This window comes from Sciurus carolinensis, chromosome 17 (assembly GCF_902686445.1).
Source record: "Sciurus carolinensis chromosome 17, mSciCar1.2, whole genome shotgun sequence".
NCBI classification, from domain to species: Eukaryota; Metazoa; Chordata; class Mammalia; order Rodentia; family Sciuridae; genus Sciurus; species Sciurus carolinensis.
Genome location: NC_062229.1, coordinates 15,066,528 through 15,091,506, shown reverse-complemented (window position 1 = coordinate 15,091,506; position 24,979 = coordinate 15,066,528). Strand labels below are relative to the sequence as shown.

The following is a 24,979-nucleotide window of genomic DNA, read 5'->3' as shown; positions in this document are numbered from 1 at the left end:
AGACTCCTGAATGTGACCTGACCTGAACTTATTAGAGGTCCCCAGAGGACGCCCAGACCCACTCCAGACACCCATGGACATGCTGCCTGACCCCTTGTCCTCGCAAGGCACTGTGACCAGAAACACACCCGCTCAGGAACATTTATGCACAGACACACGCTCTGTGCCTGCTCACAGGGCTCAGTGGGCACAGCACAGGCCCTTACACAGCCAGCCTGGCTTGCACATGTGCGTGAGTACACACACACACACACACACACACACACACACATCTGGGCACCCACGGCCTCCAATAGACAATGCTATAGTTGAGCATTGCCACAGCTTCTTGGCCTAGGATGGCGCTGGCTGCACCTGGTGGCAGGAGGTTCTGTCTCAACAGGAGCTGCCTGGGGGCTGCAGGCACCGCCTCCCTACCCACCCTGTGGGGGTACCCCAGGGTCCCCAGTACCAACCTCTTGCATTATTTCTTTCTGCTCTGGAAATGAAGAGTCAGGGGCCTGCAAGAGGGGCTGGGGTCTCAGTATAGTGTGTGAGTGTGTATTTGAGGCCCCATGCCCATTTTTGCCCCTGAGGGTTGGGCTGTGTGTCTCTTGCTATGATTTTTGTTTTTCTGCAGTACTGGGGATGAACCCAGGGCCTTGTGCCATGCTCTCTGCCTCTGAGCTACAGACCCAGCCCTCTCCTGCTCTATCTGTGTGTGTCCTTCTCCAGGACTACATGCAAGTGGTAGGGGGCATGTGGAGGGTCTGGGGGTGTGTGTATGACATCTGTGTGCATGGCTGGGTGATTCCCTTAGGGGTCTGTCAGCTGACTGGGTATCAGAACTGTTGTTCACTGTGCCAGAGGCCTGGAGGTACATCCGGGCAACACAATGTGTGATGTGTATGTCCCTGTGTTGTGTTGCATTGTATCAGTGACACTTTGTATCTCTCTGTGTTGTTTGGCATGTACCTCCAGGTGGCGGATGGTGAGTGTTGGTGTGACAATGTGTTCATACATGTTCCTTTTATTAGTGTCATTCTGTGCTGGGGTATAATGCCACAACTGTCAATGTATTTTGGCTTGGTGTGTAGAAGTTGTGTGACAGGGTGTGGTTCTGTGGTCATACATGTCAGTGTTCTGCAGGACATTTGTCAATATGTGTCCATGTGTCAGTATGCATCTAGGTATGTCGGCATGCACTGGTGTGCTTCGTGTGTGCCAGTGTGTGTCCGTGTGAGGCCCACGGAGGTCCATCAGTGAGTCTGCCTCTGCGAGTGGTTCCTTGGAATCCCTGTGTGGGTATCAACGTATGATAGGCCTGTGTGTCAGTGTGTGGGTCTTGGTGTGGGTATCATTGCGTGCGTGTAGGGGTGTGTGCCTGTGCCGGGTGTGCGTTGGTGTCTGTGTGCTTTGTTGCTGCAGGAGGAAAGGGTGGCCATGCCTTCTGTACGTGACATGTGTGTCAGGGTCCGAGCCCCGCTACGTGTCAGAGTGTGTCTGCGCTGGAACGCTGGCCAGCACGTGTCGAGGTGGCCGCGTCGGTGTGCGCCCCCGCGCGTGTGTGTGCGTGCGTGTGTGTGCATGTGTGCATGTGTGCGTGTGTGCGTGTGTGCGCGCCGGCCGCCCGCCGCTCCCCCGCCCTGCCCGCCCCTCCCCGCGCCCCTCCTCCCGCCCGCGCCGCCCGCCCGCTCCCTCTCCCCGGAGTGCGCCGCTTCCAAACTTTGTCTAAACTTTCACTTTCACAGCGCGGCGGTGGCGGCGGCGGCGGCGGCGGCGGCGGCGGCGGCGGGCGAGGGTGACCGGCCGAGCGGCGGCGGCATGGAGTAGACGCGCGGCGGCAGCGGCGGCGGCGGCGGCGGCGGCGGACGCGAGAGCCAGCGGCGAGCGCGGCGGCGGCGGCGGCGGCGGCCCCGGAGCCCGCGGGGCCGAGCCTGCGAGCGGCGAGCGCGGAGCGGCGCGGGCCGAGCGCGGGGCCGAGGGCCGGGCGGGCGCAGCGCGGCGGAGGCCGGAGCAGCCGAGCCGGAGCCGGAGCCCGAGCGCGACCGCCGCCTGCCGGGCCTCCCCTCGCCGCGGCCGGCCGCCGCGCTCCCGCCCGGGAGCCCAGCTATGTACTCCCCGTACTGCCTCACCCAGGTACCGGCCTCCGCCCCCGCGCGACCGGGGGAGGGAGCAGGCGCGGGAGGCCGGCGGGCGGGCGGGCGGGCGGAGGGGGCGCGCGGCGGCAGGGGGAGTGAGCCCGCGGGCGCTGAGGGGTGCAAGTCGTGCCGCCGGGAGTCCGGGCACGCGTGCGGAGTCACCGCGCGCGTGCGACCCTGGCCACCCGGAGGACTCCTGTTGGGCACTCCGCTGGTGACCCGCTGCGTGCGTGGCGCTGCCCCTGGGGCACAGGGCGGGAGTGCGTGAGAGTGTGTGTGTGCGCGCGCTCGACTGGGGTGCGGTGGGCAGCGGGACTCCAGCCGACCTGTGGGGCGGCTGTGGCGCGCACCGGGGCAGCGTGGCCGCTGGCAGTGTTTGCAAGGGTGACAGAGTGGCCGGAGGGTGGTCCCGAGGGCACAGGGGGGACCTTGGGTCTGCCGGCTCTCCCTGGGGCGGACGCAGCGGTTCCCAACGGTGGCAATGGCAGGGGTGTTTGGCGGCTGCCTCTGCGTGCGGCTGGGGTGCCCCGGGCGGGCCGAACTGCCCGGGCGTCTCCCCAAAGTCTTTGTTCAGGCCTCACATGGGAGCGGGGCTAAGAAAATGGCGGGGCTCCCAAATTTCGGAGGGGCAGAAGAGGGGAGGGAGGGACGGGCTCACTGCCAGCTGGGGCCGCGCCTCTCCACCGACCCTGGACGTCGCAGCCGCGCCCCCCCTCCCCAAAATAAACTTTCCTTGGTGCAAACTTTCCGGTACCAGCGACCCGGGCTGCTGCGGAGTGGACCTGGCGGCACCCTGGGAATCCTGTCCCGCCAGTCGGAGGCAGGAGGGGCGGGAGGCAGCGGTGGACACAGCCCGCTGTGTTGCGACCATGTAGTCCCGTCGGGTCAGCGGCGGGTACAACAGCGCCGACCTTGGCGCGCTGGGAGAGCGAGTCCCGCCTCCAGCGAAGTTCTCTGCGCGGCTGAGGCAGAGACTGAGGCCTGAAGCATGCCTATCCTGTCATCCCACTCTTCCTGGGTCGAGGCATGCGACTCTGAGAGGGCACAGAATACCATAGTGGTTCCCAGGGCCGTGCCTGCAGGGCCAGGCCACTGACAGGTAACACAGATTCGGCAGACGGGACACCTGGGGCTGCCTAGACCTGCTTATTGGCCAGGCCTGTCTGTGAGAGTTCTCTAGGCCAGGCCTGGGGCTCCAACTGTCCCCTCTGTCTAGCTTGAGTCCTGCCAATGTTGCCCATAGCTCATAGCGGATGTCCAGGTGGATGTGGCTGGTGATGTGTGCCTGGGGTGTGCAGGAGGTTTTGAGGGGCAGGAGGGTATATTTAGGTGGGTATGAATCGAGGCCTTCTTGTACCTTGTGTGCACAGGTGCAAGTTTGTGTGTGTGAGAGTTTATCTCGAGTCTGTGTGTGGCCCCTGTGGCTGGCTGAGATCAGGCCTGCGTGGCACAAACATGTATGACCTAGAGACTGGGTTTTCCTATACAAAGCCGGTCTGAGTCCGAGTCTTTGTGGGCAGGGGTGCACTGTGTACGTGCAGGTGTGAGCAGGCCCTCTGACTGCCATGGTTGTGTGGGAGACCCCTGCATCTGTGCCTCCAACTCCACGGCTGGACGCTATGTTGGATCACCCACAGGAGGCCTTTGCCTAGCCAACTGGGGCTGAGCTGTGGCTGCTTTTTGGTTGACACTTCACTGGCCTGTGTAACTTGAGTTTGAGGCCTGGTGGGATCGGGACCCCATGCTCAGGCAGCCCCTCGTCCACCAGGCTGCTAGCCCTGCTCCCAATCCAAGCATGCTGGACATCTGGGCCTGCTCCTGACCCGCACCGTGGGGCCTGGCAGAGACACCCACCCCTCAGATTTCACATCACCTCAGGAGAGAAAATGCCAGCTGATGCACTGGTGACAAGGCTAGGAAGGGACTGGGCGGCCCCAGACTCAGGGTGATGGCCGGCGCTTGGCTCTGTGATACTCCAGAAGGGAGTATGGGCTTAGTTCTGTGAGAGCTGCAGCCCGAGTATGCCAGGCTGGCTGGAGGGGAGTGGGCATGGTATCACCAGTCTGCCAGCCCTGCATGGTGGGCAGGGAAACCCCTCAGCTCTGGGCAGGCTGTCCGCTGGTCAGCAGGGTCTGGTTGCCCCTCCCCGGCAGCCACAACTCTGTTTTTACAAATCTTTCTGCTTCCATAGTTTGCCCTGCCGGTCTCTGCTTTTCTGACAGTCTTTTTCGTTGGCTGTCTTTTTCTCTGTGTCTGCTCCTTTTCCATCTCTCTTTCTCCATCTCTGTCCTCCTGTATTTCTGACTGTCCTTGTCTCTGGTTTGGACCCATCTCTGCCTCCCCCTACCCCCTGAGTCTCGGACTCTCCTGTCTCTCCCTAGCTTCTCTCTGGCCCCCCTCTCACTCTCTCTCCTTTTTCTTTTTTTCAAACCAGAATTGGCTTCGATTTTAAAGTCAATAAATGATTGAGCAGGAACGAGCTTGGAGCAGCGGGGCCCTGGCGGGGAAAGGCACTGTGGGTGAGGGGGAAGGGCGGCGGGGGTTGGGGGTGGAAATCTCCTTCTAGAAAAAGCATCAAAATCCAGGACTGCCAGGCAGGGCAGTTGCTGGAGATGCTCAAGCCCACTGCAGACACAGGCCTAAGTCCCAGGCAGAGAAAGGGGATGGAGGTGGACACAGAGGACCCCACAACAGAGAGACACGTGCAGAGAAGAAGACACACATACACACGCCACTCCACCACCAAGATGGGGATATAAGCATTTTGGTCACACTGGCTTGCAGATGCATGACCATCGACAGACATACGGACACAGGAAAATATGGACTCGTGTTCAGCGCATACTCGTAAACACACGTGAACCCCTTGAGATGGGACACGTGTATCGATGTCGGCTCAGAAATGTGGACTACCTCCCAGACCCATGGCCGTGGAGGCACATATGGATTCAGAAAACTGAGGTCCCGTGCTCGCAAGCACCTTCAACACACTCGTGGTGCACACACACACACGCACACACCTCGAGACGGGACATGAACATCGATATCGTTTCACGGAGACAGTGATACCTCCCAGACTGGCGGAGCCCTCAGAACACACTCACAGACCCCAGGATGGAGTAATGGCGGGTGGACGCCTTTTACACGGAGAGGGGAGGCTGTTGGTCCACCCTGGTGTAGGCACACATACTCCTCAAACACTCACAGACACAGATATGCACCAGGGCACGCTTCCCCCTCTCGGCCACGGGGATGCACACACAGACATGCAGACACTTGCGAACACAAAGACGTACATGGGCGTGCGCAGATACACTCGCCCTCAGACACACACCTACGCCGATATTTCCTGCCGCATGAGCAGCAGAATGTCCCTGCACCTTTGTTTCTGCGCAGTGACACACAACGCCTACTGGGGGGAGGGATGGGCTGTGCCCCCGGCACCCTCGCTCTTTCTCTGGGTCCCTGTGGCCATGTCTCTGCCCTTGCAGGGCTTTGGCTCTGTGGCCTTCTACTAACCTGGTGCTTACTTTTCTTATTTTTTTTGTTTTCATTTCACCCCCGACTTGGTGCTGGGGACTGAGCCGGGGGCAGTCTGCCACTGAGCTACCTCCCAGCCCTTTTCACTTTTGATTCCGAGTTGCCCAGGCTGGCCTCGCGCGTGCTCCTCTTGCTCCAGCCTGCGGAGCTGCGGATAACAGCCCTGAGCTGCCACACCTGGCTCTGGGGCTTGCTTTTAATGGCCTGTTCTCTCTGGCTCTGGTCCGGCACACACCTCCTACCCCAGCAGTGGGCATGCAGGAGCATGGGGCAGGTCAGTGCTGGGCTGGACGGGGGCCGTGTGACATGTTCTAGTGCAGGGCCAGGCCGGGTTCGGAGCCGAGGTGCGACTGGATTAATGTAGCAGTAGGAGCGTGGTGCTCTGCTCACTCTGGGAACTGGAGCCAGGGGTCCTGGCCCAGCCGTGGAAGTCTTGTGTAAGCCCAAGAGCCTCCAGGCAGAGGCTGTGGGAAGAGGGGTCAAGGGCTAGGCTCTGCCATAATTCAGCACCCAGCTTAAGCTTTGGCTCTGCATCTCTTAATCCTGTGACTTGCAGTACAGGGTTTTCCTGGTCTATAAAATGGGCACGACAGGGTGAACCTCTCTCGGGCTGTAAGGAGGCTCAGCACGGTGCTTGGGACGTGGCAGATGGTTTGGGTGGTCGTCCTCCCGGACCCTCCTGTCTGAGAGAAGGATGGTTCTGAGGGGCAGAAGACAGGGTCAGGCACTCCCAATGTGGAAATCTAGCGGACTGCCTGGAGGAGGGAGCAGGAGAAGAATTTGGGGGCTAGCTCTTGGTCCAGCTTTTCCCTCTTGCACGGAGTCCTGTAGGCCAAGCAGAGGGTGGCAGTGCTTCAAGGTAGGAAAAGATGATGACGAGGGTGAGGTGGGGCGACGGCCTGCATTGTCTTATGGGGACTTGATAGCCTTCTTTGGGGGCTCTGAGTGCTGGGAAAGGGACATGTATACTAATGCATATCCCAGAGGGAGTGAGACAAAGCCCAGAGATGTGGTGCATCTCAGTGGCAACTTCAGGGATGTCCCCACAGCTCCAGAGCCATTTCTACATCTGTGCTTGGGTGTTGTCACTTGGACCCAACTGTGGGGCAGGATTTGACTAGATCAGGTGGGCACTGCAAGTGGGTGGCAAACTGACGCCATCGCTGCTGGCAAAATCTCTCTGTGGTCACTGTCTGGCCGCCCGCTGGTCTATGCATGTAACTCGCTGGAGCCTGGCCTTTTGATCTGCTTGGGTCTTGTCCCCAGATCCTGAAGCTGAAATTTGGGGTCTAGTAGCTTTCTTCCTCCAGCTGGACCGAGAGAGGCAGGGGAGGCTGATACCTGACAGTTTCTCCAACATGGTAGTGGGGACAGGGCTTCTGTCTCCCCTGAGCTGTGGACGTGGGGACTAGGGAGTCGAGAATGGCTCCCAAGGACGGCCAGGGTCCTCCTAACTTTGTGGGAGTTGATGGATGCGTTGGGCTTCGGGGATGTTCTCCTGTGGATGCCGGTATGGCCGAGTGTCATGGGGTCCTTCCCATGCATCTGTCTCTCACTGGGTGCTACCTGCATGTGACTCCGAGGATCATCACACATTCCCTCTCTTGTGCATTTAGTGACCGTGCAGTCGGTGTGTGTTGGGGTGACGTCAGGCATATCCATGTGCTTAACGTGGTCACGGTGCTGCTGGGCAGTCCATGGGTATTGGTGTACCTGTCCCTGTCCCCATCTTTGATTATCCGCTTCACAATGGAATGGCCACGTCACAGCGCAATGAGGCAGCATGTGTCTTCCTGGCCGACTGAAGGTTACGACTCTGTGTTCCCAGGCCTGTGTACACATCAATCCAAATCCACACACATGTTCACGCGGGTCTCTGGGTGTCACCCTCGCTGTGTCACTGTGCCTCATGGGCTTGTCCCTGTGGCTGTCACTGTACCTCGCCACATGGTCCCTTCTCCCTGGCATCCCCGTCCTCTCAACATGGTGCTCGATGCCCACTATGGCGGCTGAGTGAGTGGCTGCCAGCAGGCTGGCCGCTTGGTCCCTTCCCATGAGGCTGCACGGCGGTGGTGGCCTGCTGTGGGCCCCGCCCGTAGCCCTGGCCCAGTGTGGACAGAAGCCTGTTGTGCGGTGAGGTGCCGTGTGTGTTTGGGCCGCCCACAGGCCTCCCTCTGTCTGCCCAGCGCACATTGATCTTGGCTTCTGCCTGTGGCCGCCCTGGCATGGCCAGCTGGGTGTCCGGCTGTCTCTGTGGGCCTGAGCCCTCTGTCCCTGCAGCTCCCGCCACCCCCATGGTCAGGCCTGCCCCAGGTCCCTGCCCTGGAGCCACTCGCAGGCCCTCAGAGGCCCCAAGGGCGCGGATTTGGAAACTGAGGCCCCCCTTCCTTCCCCCTTCCTCTCCCTCTCCTCCCTCTCTCCTCCCTCCCCCCTCCGGCTCCCTCTCTCCCTCTCTCTCCTCCTGCCAAACGCGTCTTGGCTCTGTCTGAATATCTCTCCTCCTCGATTTTTGGCTCCAGCTCTGGGCGCGCTCACTAAAGGAAGAAGGGCTAGCTCCCCGCCCCCACCCTTCTTCACCGCCTCCCCCTTCCCGAGGAGCCCCTCTGAGGGCGGGAGCGGCCTCATATAGTGGCCTGAGCCCCCTGAGTGGGCTTGGCCTGGGGGGCACAGGCCTTTTGGGGGAGGAGCAGGGTGGATTGGCCTGGCAGCCCGAGGGGGGCAGCGGCAGGGTGACAGTGCTGCCCGGCTGGGCGGGCAGGCGGGGAGGGGTCGGGGCATGGAGCTGGGGTGTCTGGCTTCTGGTGGGGCTGGCAGGCCTCTGTGAGGCGCAGCTGTGCCCAGAACTCCGAGTTGCGTTTGCCACCACTACCAATGTGGCTGCGCCAGCCAGCGAGGGGAGGCGAGTCGCGGGCACTGCGGCGCTCCACAGCCAATCAGAAGCCGGGGTTGCACTGGGGAGCTCTCCCCCTACTGGGCCCCACCCTGAGGGGAGCCGGGGGTGGTGGCCAGCAGCAGGCAGGGGGCAGCGCCCACCGCCACCACTGAGGACCCTGCCCCCTCTGCTAAAACTCAGTGCCAGCCTTCCTGGCACAGATTGGGCAAGAGCGGGGGTCTATCCATCCCCACCTGAATTTGTGTGAGCCAAGCTGGAGGAAGGGACTGCTCAGAGGTGCACCCGCTGCCCCCCCGCCAGGCCTTAGGAGGTGACTTTTGGTCTGAGGCAGGCAGGGGCTGGGGGTGGGGGCCCAATCATCCAGGTGGTTCCAAGCAAATGTGGGCTTCGGTCGTGGAATCATCTGGTGTTTTGGGGGTTATTCTGAGTCCATTTCACACAAAGTCACACACTCTCACTGGCACATGTGGGCACAAAGAATCCTGCTGCCACACACTGGCATCCTGTGCCTCCCTCCTCTAGGCGCACACAGACATGGGCGTCCACACACAAAGAGGCCGCCTGCACACGACACCTGCAGACACCTCGCCACACCAAACACTGGTGCAGCACGACACGCCCAGGGAGGTCCTCAAGGGGGCAGATGCATGGGACACACGGTGACTTGGCCACAGGTTATGAAGCACAGTATAGAGACAGACTACCACCATCGACCACCCAGGAGTACACGCCAAGACAGTGGGGAACATGGCACCTGCATACAGTGACACGTCAGACTCCAGAAAGGCACACCCAGCACCAGGCACACGGGAACACACATGAGCACACATACGCCGTAAAGCGCTTGACACACATGGGCGCGCACACCTCCCAGCCCACCAGGAGCGAGGTGTCCATTGGGAAATGTCTGGAGATATTTTTGGTCTTGGAGAGGGGCCTGCTCCTGGCATCTGAGGGGTGGAGGCCGGGGGTGCTGCTCAGCACCCCGCAATGCACAGGGCACCTCCACCTGGCCCCAGAATCGGTAGTGCTGAGGTTGGAAGGCTGGCCTCAGACACAGTGACACACGGGTGTGGCTCACCCTCCACACATGGTGTGCACACACACGTATCACGCTCGGGCGCAAGGCTGGCTGATGTCGTGGCATCGCCCCCGGTGCTGCCCACCCGCCAGACGCGGGCATTGTCCCACACGCAGCTGTATGCACACACACCCAGGCACAAGCCCTGCGGTGTGCACACAGCTTCGTTACCCTGGCACGCAGCGGCAAGACGCACACCCACACGGTAGTTTGCACCTGGTCACAACTGGCCCTGGTTGGAAACGGGTGTGAGAGATGAGACCTGCCCCCCTGGAGCCGCCCCTCTGCCTGCCAGCCTTTCTGGCTGTCTTGAGCTGCATCCGTAAACCTGACCTCTCTGCATGGAATTTGGAGCCCTGCATCTCTGCCCTAGTTTGTAGAAGCCTGGCGTGGGGGCAAGTCTGGGACACCATATGCCCACCCCTGCCCAGGACATCACTGGCTTTCTGGACCCAGCAGCCCAGGGCCCCACCCTCACTGCCCTGCGGCCATAGAGAGAAGGGAGGGGGACAAAGCTCGTTCTCAGGCTTGTCTTCCATGGGCTGTCTCACTAAACCTTTGACTTTTTTTTTTTTAAATACTTTCATTTTATTTTTATGCCATGCTGAGGATGGAACCCAGTGCCTCACACGTGCTAGGCAAGTGCTCTACCACTGAGCCACAGCCGCAGCCCCAAACCTTTGACTTTTTATTTATTTATTTTTGCGGTGCTGGGGACGGGACCTAGGACCTTGTGTGTGCTAGGCAAGTGCTCTACCACCATTCCACCCCTCTAACTCAATCCTTTAACCTTTGATTCCCCATTTCCCACCCTGAGGAGAGAGAGAAGAAAGACAGGTGGCAGAGTAGTAGCAGGAGAAAGCCTTTTGTAGGATTATAGCAAAATGAATGGTTTGTCCTGAAAATCACGGCGAGAGCGAGCATGTACCCTGGCTCACCACGTCTTCCATCCTGCTAAGTGCTTCTCAGCTTATCTCCTCGAATCCCGGGTGAGGTGGGTATTGTTAATTAGGAGAGCGGAGTTCCGGTTCAGCTTCCTGGGTTTGAATTCTGGATCTGCTGCTCACTAGCGGCGTGACATTGGGCAAATCACTCAACCTCTCTGGGCCTCATTTCGTGATATAGAACACAGGATCTTAGGAGCTGGTTTGTGGAAAATGCTTCAAAACTGTGCTTGATGTGAAGCAAATGTTTGATTTAATAGATGACAAGCCAAGACTCAAAGACGGGAAATCCAGTGTTAAAGTCAAGGGTAGGAGGTTGTGGAGCCTTTACCACTACCCTAAATCCTGCCAATGGAACAGAATTGCAGCAGATTCTCTGGCCTTTACCTGCACACTCTCATACCTCCATTGGAAGCATGCCCCAGCTGTCAGTCCTTATACTCTCCTTACCACTCTGACCTTCAAATCATCTTCCAACCAGGGCTCACAGTAAGGGTGTACGATGGTCTCACCCCTTCTGAACGTACACTGACCAGGCTTGCCCTCCTTCCAACAGGACTGGACAACCTCTCCCACACCTTGCTGGGCACCCAGCCGGAGCCCGCGTGCTGAGGGTGCAGCCGGGGGCCTGTGCATTCCTTTGACAAATATTTACCAAGCACATCCTGGGTGCCAGGCCCTGTTCTAGGCCCTAGGGGCTCGGCAGGGAGCAAAACTGGCAAAGGTGCCAGCCCTGGTAGGAGGGCAGACAGTGAATCTGATAAACAAGGGAGTGCCCTGTCCTTGAGACAGTGCTAGGTGCAGGGGAAAGAGCTCAGGACAGGCCCAAGGGAGGACAGGGCAGCTGTGGGTTAGCAGAGGGGGTGGAAGAGGCTGATTTGCAGCATCGCCCTGCCAGTCAAGCGTGGCCCCTGGAGGTCAAGGCTGTGTGGTTGAGCAGGTTGTCTCCATCTGCCCAGAACTCAGGGCCTACTGTTGCCTCCTTAGCCATCTTTGTGGGTACACCCTGTGGTGCCCACCCAGGACCTGGGGACAAGATGGCTGGGGCCTTTCCTGTACAGAATCCGGGACTCAATGGGCACTGGGTATTCTCAACCCTGCCACTCTGAGCCAGGGGGTGGGGCGGGGGCAGCTGGTGGCCCAGAGTGGCACTTCCACCTGGGTCCCCCGATTTAGCTCCCCCAGGGCGGGCCCAGTTTATTTTTACCCCAGCCTGTCACCCTGGCAGTACCAGGCTGCGCCATCTTTGCAGGGTCTTGGGTACTTGCCCATAGTTGGGGGGCACATGGCTTTGACTGGTGGGCCCCCAACTCTCACTGGGCTCCAGACTTCCTCTACCCGCAGGGCTCTGGATTGAGGGTCCTAAACTGGGCGCTGGTGGGGTTCATGCTGCAGGCTGACAACCACCATGCCCAGCCTGGTGGCATTTGGTTTGGCCCCCTGCCTACCCGCCACCCCCACCCTGCGCCCGGGCAGAGCCGAGCGGCTGCCGCTGCCAGTCTCCATTTCGAAGCTTGGGGTGGGGGTGGGGGAGTGCTGTGTGCCTGCGGGTCCCCTGCCTGTCCTGTGCCACCTAGGGCTCATCCCTGGGCATGCTCCCTGGGAGGGCCCGGGCTGCCTCACCCGCTGCCCCTTTGCAGCCTAGAGCTGGGCGAGGATGCCCGCCTGGCTTCCATCTTCCCGCTCCTTCCCTCCCTCTCCGCTCTCCTGTAATGGCTCACCATTTTTGGCATCTCTTCCCCTTCCCCCTCCCATAGGCGCCAACCTCACTTCCAAACCCGCCATTGCTGACTCTCGGGCCTTCTTTGCTGCTGAGGGCTGGGACCTGGGAATGAGGGTTTGGGGGACCAGGCGTGAGGGCATGGGCTTTCTGGGTGCTGTGTGTGTCTGGAGGGCACGTGCCCTTAGCCAGCAGGCTCCACCCATGTCTTCTTTTAGCCTCAAGGTTGGCAGAGCCAGATGCAATGAAAAGTGGGGACCCTTCCGTGTCCTACGGCACTCCTGGGCCCCGTGTTGCTCTCGGGGCCACCAGGAGACCAGTGTGGGCATCTCTGCCCAAGCCCGTGGCCTGGATTGGCAAAAGTCAAGTTTCATACATGGGGTGCCCCTGTGTTCCTCTCCCAAGTTCCCCCCAGATCCTCAAGAGTCTTGCTCCCCTTCTCCAGAGCTAGGGTGTGGGGGAAACTGAGCCCTACATTGGGCTCTTGTGCCCCCAGAGGGGCATGGGACTTCGGAGGAACCGGTTTACTGCCCTCCCCCCCCAAGCCTGCTGCCCGCGCGCCTCTCTCGGCACTAAACAAAGTTTGCTAAGTAACTTCAAATGTTATTTGAGGACGGCCTGGCCTCAACCCAAGGCGGCCCTGTGGAAACTTGTTTTTCGCTGCCGAGGCTGCAAGTATCAAAGACACACTTTCGGGGGGGGGGGTGCTTCGATGCCTCTTCCCCCTCCGTGGCAGGGGCTGGCGCTGAATGGACACTCAGACACACAGAGCACACACACACACAGGCCAGTGCCGACAGAAGGACCTTCCCAGCACCCTCGGGCCTGTGCATCAGAGACGGCAGGGGGACAGCTATGGAACCCAGCACTCACGATGCACACACAGCACACCCGCACTGACACACCAAGGAGGCCTGGAGCCTGTGTGTCCCAGATGCTGTCCCCAGCCCAGGTCCCCTGCATCCTTCCAGCTGGTAGGGTTTTGCCACATTGAGGAGAGCGTGGCTCTGATGCCTGAAGTCCTATTTTCATGGCTTGGGGGCCCAAGGAGTACGAGGACAGAGGCCTTGTAGCCTCAGTTTCCCCAACCATAAGGAGAAGTTGTGGGTCTGGATGGCGTAGGACATGGAACTCCGCGTGGATCAGGAGAGCACCTGGGCTGGAGGCTTGGCCCGGCAGCTTCTCAGAGGTGCCTGCTTTTCTCATCCTTCTGGCTGGCTGAGTTCCTAAAGGTGGGCTTTGAGCACGGTGTCCACTGCTGCTCCTGCCCATCCTGATGGCCTGAGCTTGGTGCATGCCCCCCTCCCTGCAGGGCACCCCACCAGCTCAGGGCTCTCCAGGAGCTGGGCAAGAGCCCACGCCAACCTGCTCATTCTCCCTCCTCCCTCCAGCACGCCCTTCTCCCTGGTTGTCTTTCTCCCTTTCTGTTCCAGCTTCCCCTCTTTCTCCAAATCCACCTTCTTCCTTCTCCAGGTGTCCCCCAGCCCTGCACTGGCCTGGAGCTCAGGGAATGTGTGCGAAATAGGCACAAAGTGTGTCCCTCACTGAAGCCAGCCAGGCCTAGGGTCCTTCATGCTCTTGTGTCCCTGACCACCTACCTGGGGGTACTCCAGGCCTCAGCAAGAAGTGGAGGGCTGGGCACTTGGGCTCACACAGTGGGTCAGGAGGGCCTTTGTCACAGTGTCCCTCCATCTCTCACTTCTGAGGTTTACAAACAGGTGGGCCCCGTGGAATGCAATGGAAGCGTCAAGGCCTAGAGAGGACACTGGGCTGCCACTCTCTTCCAGTCCCCAAGAGTCTCCCCACCCTCCCTGTCAGCCTGATCCTCACTGAGGTAGGTTTGTGGGGTCCCCCAGTCCCAGCCCCCCACACTGCCTCATCTCCACTCACAGTCAACGCCCGCAACACCCCGCCACCCGCAGTCTGTCGCGCGGTGACAGCCTGTCACAGGCACCGCCGCACACCGGCACAATCTGTCGTCCACGCACAGTCTCACACACAACCTGTCACACACACGCACGCACGCACACACACACAGCGGCACAGTCGCACACACAGCCAGCCTCACGCGATCACACCAAGCGTCACAGCTTGTCACAGCCATAGATTCCTCACAATAAAAATAACAGCTACCATCTCCAGAGCAATTACTCTGGGCAGGCGGTTGGTGGGCAGGCAGGCGGGCATCCATGACCTCCTGTGACCTGACCCTCCCGACGTGAGGCAGGTGTGAGTAACCTGTTTTACAGATTAGGAAACAGAGGCCACAAGGTCAAGTACTAAGGTCATGGGGCTAGAAGTGGGGTGGCAGGAATGAGCCAGGTCCCCAGGGGCATGCAGGACTAAAACAGGTTACCCCACCTCTTCAACCTCTTCTTATCCACCACAGGGCGCCACCTCCTGGCTCTCCTCTCCTCCCTTCCCATTCCCTGGGCGGGGAAAACTGAGGTTTTAAGCAGTCCAGGTCAAAAAACAGGGGAAGAGGCTTACTAGAGCCCTGCTTAAGGGTGCTTAAACTGTCCTTGGTTGGGGAAAATTGAGCTGCCCTCCACTGAGATCTACTTGGTTCCAAATGAGGCACTGATGGACAGTACGGGGCTGTCTGAGTGGCTCCTACATGTGCTGTGGGCACCAAGTTTGAAGTCTGATGTGTGGGTGCCTTGGTGAGGCGCCCCCGTGGTCCAAGGTGATGTCAGTCTGCGGTCCTGTGGAGACTCCTGGGTAGGCTGGGGCGGGAGTCCTAAAAAGCAGAAGTCTCTGGACTTCAAGCAGTCCCCATTCACACGGGTGGAGTGACCTTCGTGGGCTCCTGGGCCTCCCAAGCCCCTGGACCCAGGGCATCTGCACCCCCGCCTCCACCCTCCGCGTTCCAGGGCGCTTCCTCCTCCACCACCTCCTCTGCAGCCCGCCTTCCCTAGCTTTCGCCTTCTTTGTTCCACCCCGCCTGCTCCCTGGGGCTTCCCCCATTAGAGTTGCCTCGGCCAAAACCAACACGGCTCCAACGACGTCCCGCGGAGGCCCGCCGGGCTGCCGGCCCTGCCCCTTGGCCTGCTCGGGGGGCCAGATCCCGGCTCCGCTGAGGCCCGACGGCGGCCGCCGCGCACGTGGCCTCTTCCATCCGGCGCTGGGAAGCACCGGCGCACAGTTCTGCGCAGCGGTCCAGAAGAGGGACCCCCGCGCACACGCAGACCCCTTTCGAAAACCCCAATAGGACATTTGGGCGCGCGCACGCACATAACACGCTCCCGCACTTCAGTCCAACCGCTGTCAGGAGTACGCCCTTGTCCCGATCCTGCCATTCGGATCCCAGGTTTATCTGCACACGCAGGCCTGACACCCCAATGAATTGGGCTGTAGGGCGCACACATGCCCATAAACACGCCGAGCCTGGTACCTGATCGGAGTCCCGAATACAATCCTGCGCTCCCCTGCTCGCGCCGGGATGGACTTTGCGAGCACAAATAATGCCCTACGCCTTCACGGGGTTCCTGGCTCAGGTGGGTCGGTGAGATCACAAGAGCCGCTAGTGCCCACGCACGTGGCTGCAGGACCACGCGTGCACACACCTCCCTGGCCTGCACATGCGTGTGCTTCACAAACCACATACCTGCCCTGTCCGGCTGCCCAGGGCACCTGGCTCCAAAGCATTCAGGTTGTTGAGGGAGGGAGCTGGGGACCTGGGAAGGATTAATTTCCACCCTCCCTTTACTCTCTGAACACTTGCTCTCAAACGTCCCTGGGGGCACAGGTGAGACCCCCCAGAACCTCTGCTGCCTAATGACGCCCCAGCATGCGCTATATTTATATTTGAAATTTGTACCTTCACATATATATATATATATACATATATATATATATATATATATATATAACATTATATATACACACACACACATATATATATATATACACACATATATTAAATACACACACATATTGCCCCCCTCGCCCTTCCCGCTCCACTGTTATACTTGGATTTTTACCACCCCCACTAGGTTTCGTACCAAACCTTCAAAACCCATTTTGCTAGGCAGGGAGGTGGGGCGAGGCAGAAGTTCCCCCCTCCCACTGCGGACGCCCTACGTTTGTAAAGGCCGAGACCCCTTTTCCTGAAGGGCGGGACTGCACCGCCAAATCCCGCAGCCCTTCCCGAAACACAATCGCGGGGGTGGGTGCTGGCGGCGAGACGTTGCTTTTTGGTGTGTTTGCTGTTGCTGCTTAAATTAATCCTGAGTGACAGCCCGCAGTTCTCTACAAAGAGGCCATTTAACGCCCCCCACCCCGGGCGAAATTTCCACTTGCCCCCCTGGGTCCGGCTTGGCCGCTTGGGAATTTGCTACCAGCGCTCCTGGCCTTCCCCTGAGGTGCGCCGCAGGCGTGGAGGCGGGTTCCTTGAGCGTGCGCCATGGACTTCGGGAGCGAGTGTGGGTGGGTTTTGGAGGGGTGGGAGACGTCTTAAAATAGAAGCGCTTGGCGAGTGAAGGTGGGGAGGGGTGTCCCAAGACTTCCCAGAGTGCCCCAATGCCCAACTATAGAGCTTCAATGTCCTAACCCTGCTGGAGAAAGTCAGATTGTCCTCTGTGTCTCAGAGTCTCTCGAGGGGAGATGCGTTGCCCTGCACGTTGACCTGAAGCCCCCACCCTACTCCGGATGGGCACCACTTCGCGTGCCTGTGCATACCCGGGCAAAGACGTGCCTCCGGGGAAGTGTGCTAGCCCCGGCTTGTGCCCCTCGACAGGTGCCCGCCGCCCACGGGCTTCTTTCATTATAGCCTCCTGGGTGTTCTCTAGCGCGTGGCATTTCCTGGACTCGTAGCTACAACTGGCTCAAGACTGGGGAGTGCACGTGGGGCTGGGGGTGGTGGGGAGGCCTCCCTAGGGCCCAGGCCGGAAGCGGGCCCCTGGGCTTTCCACTCCACAGAACGTGGTTACATACTGCCGCTGCCACTTGGACCGCGCACCGCGGGATGGAGGGAACAACACAGCCCTCGATGATGCTGAAGCCCTGGACCTTGGGGCCCCAGGGAGCCGCCGAGCCATAATGGGACTGTGCGCGTGCGCGGCGGCAAAAAGGCGGGAAGCAGAGCTTCGAGGTCCCGGATGTGGGAAGCGCCTGTGCACGCCGGGGCCCCTTAGGCAGAACCACTCCCGGAGTTGAGTGGGCAGTGCCGGACGACAGACCTCGCTGGCAGGTGAGGGAAAACTGAGAGCGAGTGTGAAGAGGCAGCGGTGATAAGCGAGGCCTTCGACCGTTTGTCCTCGCCAGAGGCCCCAGGATGAGCCCTCTTGCTGCCGTAGGCCCCCTGGGGGTTCCATCAGCTTCTCCGAGCCGCTCGCTGCGCCGGGGGTGGCGCTCTACTGTCCCGGGGCGGCTGAACCCCTCACAGCATTCGGTCCCCCACACACGAGGAAAACCCACGCCCGCGGCGTGGAGGCCTGGCCTGGTTCGGGCTCTGGGGCACTCACGGTTTTCAACGCCAAAGACCGCGGCCGGAAGGGACCCAGCTAGGGGCGCACCGGGTGGGGTCCAGGCCGCCGCTGCCTGGGTCTCCCTCCCGCGGCCGTCCGACACCCCATGGGTGCGCGGGGCGGGAACGCGGCGGCGGCCCCGTCCAGGTGTCTGGGCCTGACCCTGCAGAACCCGACGGAAGCCCGCTGTGCGGTGGGCACCGACCTCCGCCCTTGGCCGCGCGGCTCCCGTGCGCTCGCGGCTCCAGGCTCGCCCGAGTCCCCCAGCCACCCCCCAGCCGCCTCTTTTTGGAGAGTAATGGTGGGGAAATTTGCGAGGGGAGAGTTATGTTTGTTTGCAGGGTTGGCTGGGTTTGGGGGCGTTTGGTCGCCAGCGAGCACCTGGAAGAAATGTGACTAAGTGGCAGAAAATGCGCTTCCCTCTGTCCTGCCTTCAGGACGCGGGAGATGCGAAGCCTTAAAGAACATTTAAAAATGTCCCCGCTAAGTCCCCCAACGACCAACGCCGCCCTGCTTTTCGGAGATAACTAGCTGGATTTGGGGCGCCGAGGCCTCCCTGCCCTACCAGCACTGTCGTAGGACTCCCCGGGAAGGCCGGAGGGAGAGGAGGAAAAATGGGGGCAAGAAAAAATAGAAAACTTGTGCGTCCCGCGGGCCCGACTTAACCTGTTGGAGGAGGAAGCTGGAGTCCTGATGCCCGGGGAGCCAGAGTCGCCCCGGGCATTCAGAAAAAGTGCCCTGGGGCCTCCGGTGCCCTCGGAAGCGGGTCATAAACTGTCTTCTCATCACCCGAATTACTTAAATGCGCTTTGGTGGTGTTCGGTCCATTTGCTTTTCCACGTGCACATGACTCAGCCGGCCCCAGCTGCACCCGGGGAGGTGACCCGGGGCCCTGCGCCCTGACCCAGAGCGGCCCATACAGGTTCGGACTCCCCCCACTCCTCGCAGCGCCCAGACGGCACTCAACCGCTCCCCCCCCCCCGTTCTTTGGGTCTTGCTCCCCTCTTCTTTAAAAACGTTTTTTTTTTTTTTTTTATTTAAAGGAGTTTATTACTTTTTTTTTTTTTTTTTTTTTTTAAAGCATGCGAGACAGAGGCTGACTGGTAGAAACAGTTTAAAAGGAGGGTGTAGTGTACGTGCGGGTGGCACTCCGGAGATGACCAACCTCGCCTGCCGGGACTAAGCCTTCTGTGACTGAGTCCCTGGTAGAATCCGGCATGAGGCACCCGGATCGCCGCCGCTGAAAAGGCGCTATAGAAATGCAAGGAATTATTATGATTTTAATAAAATTGTGTCTCATTTAGGAGCGCGCTTCTGCGCTGCCTCTATCGTCGGAGCCTGGGTTTGCCACTGCAAGGTCTGTAATCAGAGAAAAATACCAGCTTTGTTGAGGGTTAGAATATATCATTGGCTAATGTGTGTGGTTTTCTTTCTTTTTTTTTTTAATAATGCTAAGCATTGGAATAATTAAAGAGTGAGAAATAACTCGTCTCTCCTCTCTCCTTTCCATTCCTCATTGTCTTATTTAAAGGCGGAAAGAGCGCTTTTCGGCGGAGCTGGTTAGTTTTAATGCCGGCTTTTTCCCTCACCCGCCTTTCCCTTCGCTCCGGTCTGATTCGCAAATCCCCAAACTGGCACAAGCCGGGAAACTTGCGGCCGGTTGTTCTTCTCCCCGAGTTGGAGACAACCCTCCAACCCTCCCCCGCTCCTGGGCCCTGACCCACTGCCTGGCTTGTACTAGAGCGATTTTAAAAAGAAAGAAAGGAAGAAAGGAGCCGGGCTCTGGTACCTCGGTGCCAGCCGAGGGCGCGTTTCCCAGGCGGCCGGCTGGTGGGAGAGTCAAACCCGAGTGTGGGGGAAGCCGCCTCACGCTCACCCACATCCCCTTCCAAGGAAAAAAAAAAAAAAAAAAAAAAAAAGATCAAGTATTTCTAAAGATCAACCACTCTGAGGGCTTAGATCCCTTGACTTATTTTATTTTATATTTTGGTCCTGGGGCTTGAACTCAGGGGTGCTTTACCACTGAGCTACATCCCCAGTCCATTTTATTTTATTTTATTTTGAGGCAGGATCCCTCTAAGTTGTCCATGCTAACCTCAAACTCTCTATCCTCCTGCTTCAGCCTCCCCGGTTGCTGGGATTACAGGCATGCCCACTGTGCCCAGCCCCTTGTGGTATTTTAAATTAAGCCAGTAGTTCTTTTTTTCCTAGTCCCCATATGCATTAGGAAAACAAGATGTGGTCCTGGAGAGCCTGCCTTGGCAGCTCTGTGCCCTTGGTAGGGGAGAAAGCTGCCCTCTTGGATTGGACCTGGCATCCAGCCCCCCACCCCCACCCCTCAGTGTCCACAAGGCCTGGATCTGAGAGGAAGAGCAGGGTCCAGGGGCAGTGGCTGGTGCTGCTTGGAGAGATATGGGAATTGGGGAAGGGGCTTTTTAACAGGGCTGCAGAGGGCTCCTCCTGGTGGGTGAGGTGGATGGATGTCTTGGGTTTCCCCTAGGTGTGGGGTGCATCGCTTGGAAAGAAAAGGGGCCTCCAAAGTGCCTGGGAAAGAGAAGGAAAGGGGAAAAGGCAAGGGGAAAGTAGGCAAGAAGTGGGGGCAGGGGCTTGTGCCCACAGGCGCCAGGGGCTGTGCAGTGCCTGCAAGTTGCAGAGGGAGTTATTTATTTATTTGCTTCAGGTGTTTTTAATTAAATGTGTTTCTCTTGTATTTTCCTTGTTATTCGGTGCTTAGACTTTTCAGTGATCCCTTGCATTTGTCGTTTTACATAAGCAGAAACTTTTTCCCCCTTCCTTGGAGAGATATTGTGGGAGGTATTTTGCCTTTAGTGCTTTCTCTTTCCTGCTTTTTTTAAAACTTAATTTTAAAATTATAAAGTAAATTTAGTGCTAGTGAAAGTGAGGGGGGAGCCAGCTGAGTCTTGAGCCAGGGAAAGGGTAGGCGGACCCAGGGTTCAGCCTCCTTTAAGAGTCAGCCAGGCCCCAGGCCCCCGGGCCTAGCCTTCTGCTGTCCACCTCTTCCTCTTCTTTCTAAGTGCCCCAGTCCCCTGCATCACCTTGCAGGGGTCTTGTGGACCTGGACTGGGGCAGCCAGCTCTGTTGGTTCTCACTCTAAGTCCGAAACCCCTTGCTCTGCAGTCACTTTCCCTCCTGACCTACATATGGAGCACCCCCTCAGTCCCTGCCTGCAGGCAGAGTGAGAAGGGGGGCCTTGCTCCCCTCAGTCACTAGGCTGTTTGGCTTTCAGCTCCATGGGTCCTGATTGTCCCCCACACATGCCCTGCTAGTCTGCTAAACCCGCTGCACAGTTGGTTGCCCTGTTGATGGGATCAGAGTTGGGCAGGCACTGAGAAAGAGACACCGGAATCCTCCTGCAGCAGGGAGGATGAGCGGGCTTCTCCCCCTTCCCATATCTGTGGTTCACATGAGTAGCACATGCTGCTCTGTAGCACGGCTGTAGTGCGCATAGGTGTTCACACTTGACGCTGCTTGTATTCAGCAGAGCTATTTCTAAGGCATATAAATTAGGGGAACTATAGCTTAAAATTTTAAGGCCTGTTCAACGGTGCTGAAAATGTTTATTTCTTAATTTGGGTGGAGTTGCATGGGTGTGTTCTCTTTGTGGAAATGTATCAAGAGGCACACTTACAATGTGTCCCTCTTCTTTTTATATGCTCCACACTTCTGTTAGAAAGTTTATTTAAATAAGCAGAAACCCTGACCTCAAAGGTAAAGAAAAGGCCTTGCATTACAAAATAATAATAAAAATCAAAATTAAAATGTCCTCCAGCCTGGTTTGTTAAATCCTCCCTGCTCCGAATAGTGGGAGGGCTTGTAAAAATTAGTGGTCTGATAAAAAAAAAAGCTCTGCAAGCGTGTGGTCCTGAGGCTTCCTGACCTGTCCACATGTGCGGAATGCCTAGAAACCACTTGCAGATGTAGGTATAAATGTAGGATTTTAAAATCTCAGGACTAAAGGATAAGAAGTGGTAAGGAGGAACTTACTTGCCAATTACATTTTGCTGTCAACATCTGGAAAGCAAATTGCAGCTGTTCTTCCTGCCCTGCTGATTGCCACCTCTTCTTTTTTTTCTGTACACTTTAATTTTTTGTACGCTTGCCATCCATACTTCAGTTTTCTGCACTGTTGAAACATTTTCACGGCTCTATTCAAATTGAGTTGTTGGGCTTAGACTTTTTTTTTTTTTAAGAAAGTATGCATCTTATAGTCTGACAGCATGATTTTTGGAGCGGTTTATTTGAACAGGCCCAAGAGCCATCGGTAATCCCCTTCTTCTTCCTCAGCTCCTCCATATTCCCAGAACTGCTCAGGCCAAAAGTGCCCAGAGAAGACGCGCGGCTGCCCTTGCCCAGCTCCCTCTCTTTGCCTCTGTTCCTCCGGGCAGGTACTGACAGCATCGCCCTCCACGGCCCTTCTGTGGTGTTTTTGTTTTCTCTTCGCCCCCCAAAAATATTTGAACCAAAAAGCCTCTTTTTTTTTTCCTCCACCCACAGCACACTGAAAGGGCTAGTGAACCGTGATTCAACAGAGCGAGGGCGCTGCTTTTCTTCCTCAGCATTAATTAACTCAAGTTCGTTAGGACGTTGGGTCTGTCGCCCACAGTTTTCTCTTGTGTGTGCTGAATCGGGTCATAGAGGGAGACTTCCCGTGCAAACAGTTTGTGTTGGAGCTGGAGGACGCAGAGGGGGAGAGAGGGTGAGAAAGAAAGGGAGCTGGGAGGGACGGAGAGTGGCTGAGGGGTGGGCGCGTCCATCCAGCTCCTCCAGGCGCCCAGTGCCAGCCTCCGAGGGGGCCAGACACCAGCGAAATGAGGATTCTCGAATTTCCTTGGCCCTGATCCTGATAATAAAATAATTGGGGGAGCAGTACATTTTGAGGGATTGAAAAATATCCTTTTGACTCCTAAAATTGTACATTTTGGGGAAGCTGCTTGTGCAGATGGGGTGACCCACCTTCCTCAGAACCTTGAGCAATGAAAATCCCAGAGCTCTGGGCTCTGGTTGTTGCTGCAGTAACTGCAGAAAGAGGCACCCTCAGGGCTGAGGGTGCTGGCAGTTCAGAGTGGGCTGGGCACGGGGGGCTCAGAGAAACCCTTCTTTTCTTCCGGCCTCTCTCTCTTACTTACGACAGGGAAGACATGACAGGCAAAATCAGGCGGTGTGGGGATGGACCGTTCAGAGGGACTGGGAAGGCCATGTCCTTTAGATTTTGTCACCGTTGCAATGTCGCCCTGAGCCATGTAGAGCCCCCTGAAGAAGAGGGTTTGCTGCTAGGCCTAGCTGGTTTCAACACCTTGCCCGTTTGCTCTGGTCTTCTTTCTTACCCTCCAGATATTTTCACAGTGTGCTGGGTACAGACCTCATTGTCATGTGCTGGTCTTTCCTTCCCTTGCCTTTTGTCAGTTTTTCAGTTCTTTAGAAAAGTTGTGGAGGTGGCCTATGAGTTTCCTCCCTCTTCCCAGGCCCTGGGCCACTGTGGGGTGACACTTCCCAAGTCAACTGAGTTGATGAGGCTCAACACTGCCCTTGCCCCTTGAAACCCTTGGCTGTCGTGTGTCTTACATGCTCTGCAGAGGGTTCCTCCCCACACAGCCCATCGCTAGAGGAGAGAGCCCTGGCCTTCCTGGCTTTTACTTGTATTTGGTGACACAAGGAAGTTGCAGGCTAAATAATGAATTAAAGACTAGGGTTTTTGTTTCCCATTCCCCACAGAGAACCAGATGAAAGTAAACAATTTCCAGTCGAACTAGAGAGAATAGATTGTCTCCCCCAGCACCCCCATTCCTACCCTAGCTTGTTCTGTGCCAAGAGGGTGAGGGGAGATGTGCCTGGAGCAGGGCAGCATTTGGAGCCAGAATGAGACTGCCTGTTGGCCCAGTCCCAGGCCACCGCTCTGGTTTGTCGTCAGGAGGAGAAAAGGCAGGGAAAGAGGGGACAGTTTATAGGAGAGAAAGTGTGCAGCCTGGTTTTGAGACAGGCCCCGAACTAGTGCTAGACCCAGCACAGCGGTGTGGAGCAGATCCATTCAGCCAGCCTGAGGACGCTCTCCAAAGCAACTGTGTGGCTGCCTTTCCTGGGTGGAGGAAAACAGGCCCAAGTGAGCCCAAAACCCGCTTTGTCCAAATTATCTGAGTCTCCTCCAAAAGTGCATTTTCTGGTTTCCATTACTGATGTTTCCAGACTCTAGGGTGGTTTTGCTGTGGCTGAAGAGCCCCTTCCCGTGCCTTTCCCGCAGGAGTCCCAGAGGGGAGGCCCCACCCACCTCTAGAATAAGCAGCCTGTCCCTTCCCTTTATACCCTGAGTTGAGCTGCCCAGTCCTGTCTGCAGTCCCCTTCCTTCTCTGCCCATGAATCTGGCCGTTGCCTTCTTGTGACCTTCCATAAAGCAGTGATCATGGAACAAGAAGGAAGATTTCAGGGATATGAAGGTGGTCTCTTTTGGCTCAGACCAAGGCTAAATTATAAAATGCCAGGAACTGGGAAAACTATTGGATCCCTATTTGTGGCCTTTAAATTTTTTCTGCATCTTTTCTTATTCAGTCTGCAGACGATGCAGTAGTAAAATAGATACTGGACTATCTGGTTATTTTCTATGTAAGTTTTGTTAGTTATTTGTGCTAACTGTATAGTTACCCAAATCAGTTGGGCCTACATGTCCAGGATCTGAAGGAATAAATCTGGGCCCCAAAGCCAGCATGTTGTGGACAAATGGGATTTAAAAAATGTATATCTCCTTCCTAGTGTGGTCCGGTCTTTAGAAATATAGCTTCTTGTGCTTCCAAATGTTTTGCTATTGGCAGGTACTGACCAGTTGTACAACCTGTCTCAGGCTGAGAAAATTAGTTTGTTTTCTTGAAGAATTTTTAACACTTATATGTGAGTGAGGTACTGTATGTGTTTTCCTATTTTCCCTCAAATAATCCACCAGGCCTCAGTGGACAGGACTGTGTTTTGTGGTGTTTTAAAAGCCACACATTTTTCTTTTTCACCTTTGGAGTCAGTTGTTTTCCTTGCCAGTTTTCTTTTACACCCCTGTCCCAGCACCTTTTCCCGTCTTTTGCTTGTCTTTCCTTTTCTGCTGTCTCTTTTCCCTCCATCCTAGTCCTTTCTGTTCGTCTCGTGGTAGCTTTGTGCCCCGCTTGGCTTGGCACTCTCTCCAGGTTTGCCTTTGCCTCTTTCTTTCTCCCTGTCT

General features: G+C 57.4%; 1 protein-coding gene across 1 annotated transcript in view; it reads left to right on the top strand.

The window, feature by feature from the left end:
* Window positions 1–1,931: 1,931 nt before the first annotated feature.
* The window catches only part of Nfix (nuclear factor I X), a 97,404-nt gene continuing 74,356 nt past the window's right edge, over window positions 1,932–24,979 (top strand). Inside the window, 1 exon segment of the mRNA XM_047532006.1 lies at window positions 1,932–2,118. Coding sequence (XP_047387962.1) covers window positions 2,092–2,118 — 27 coding nt within the window. The 5' untranslated portion in view covers window positions 1,932–2,091.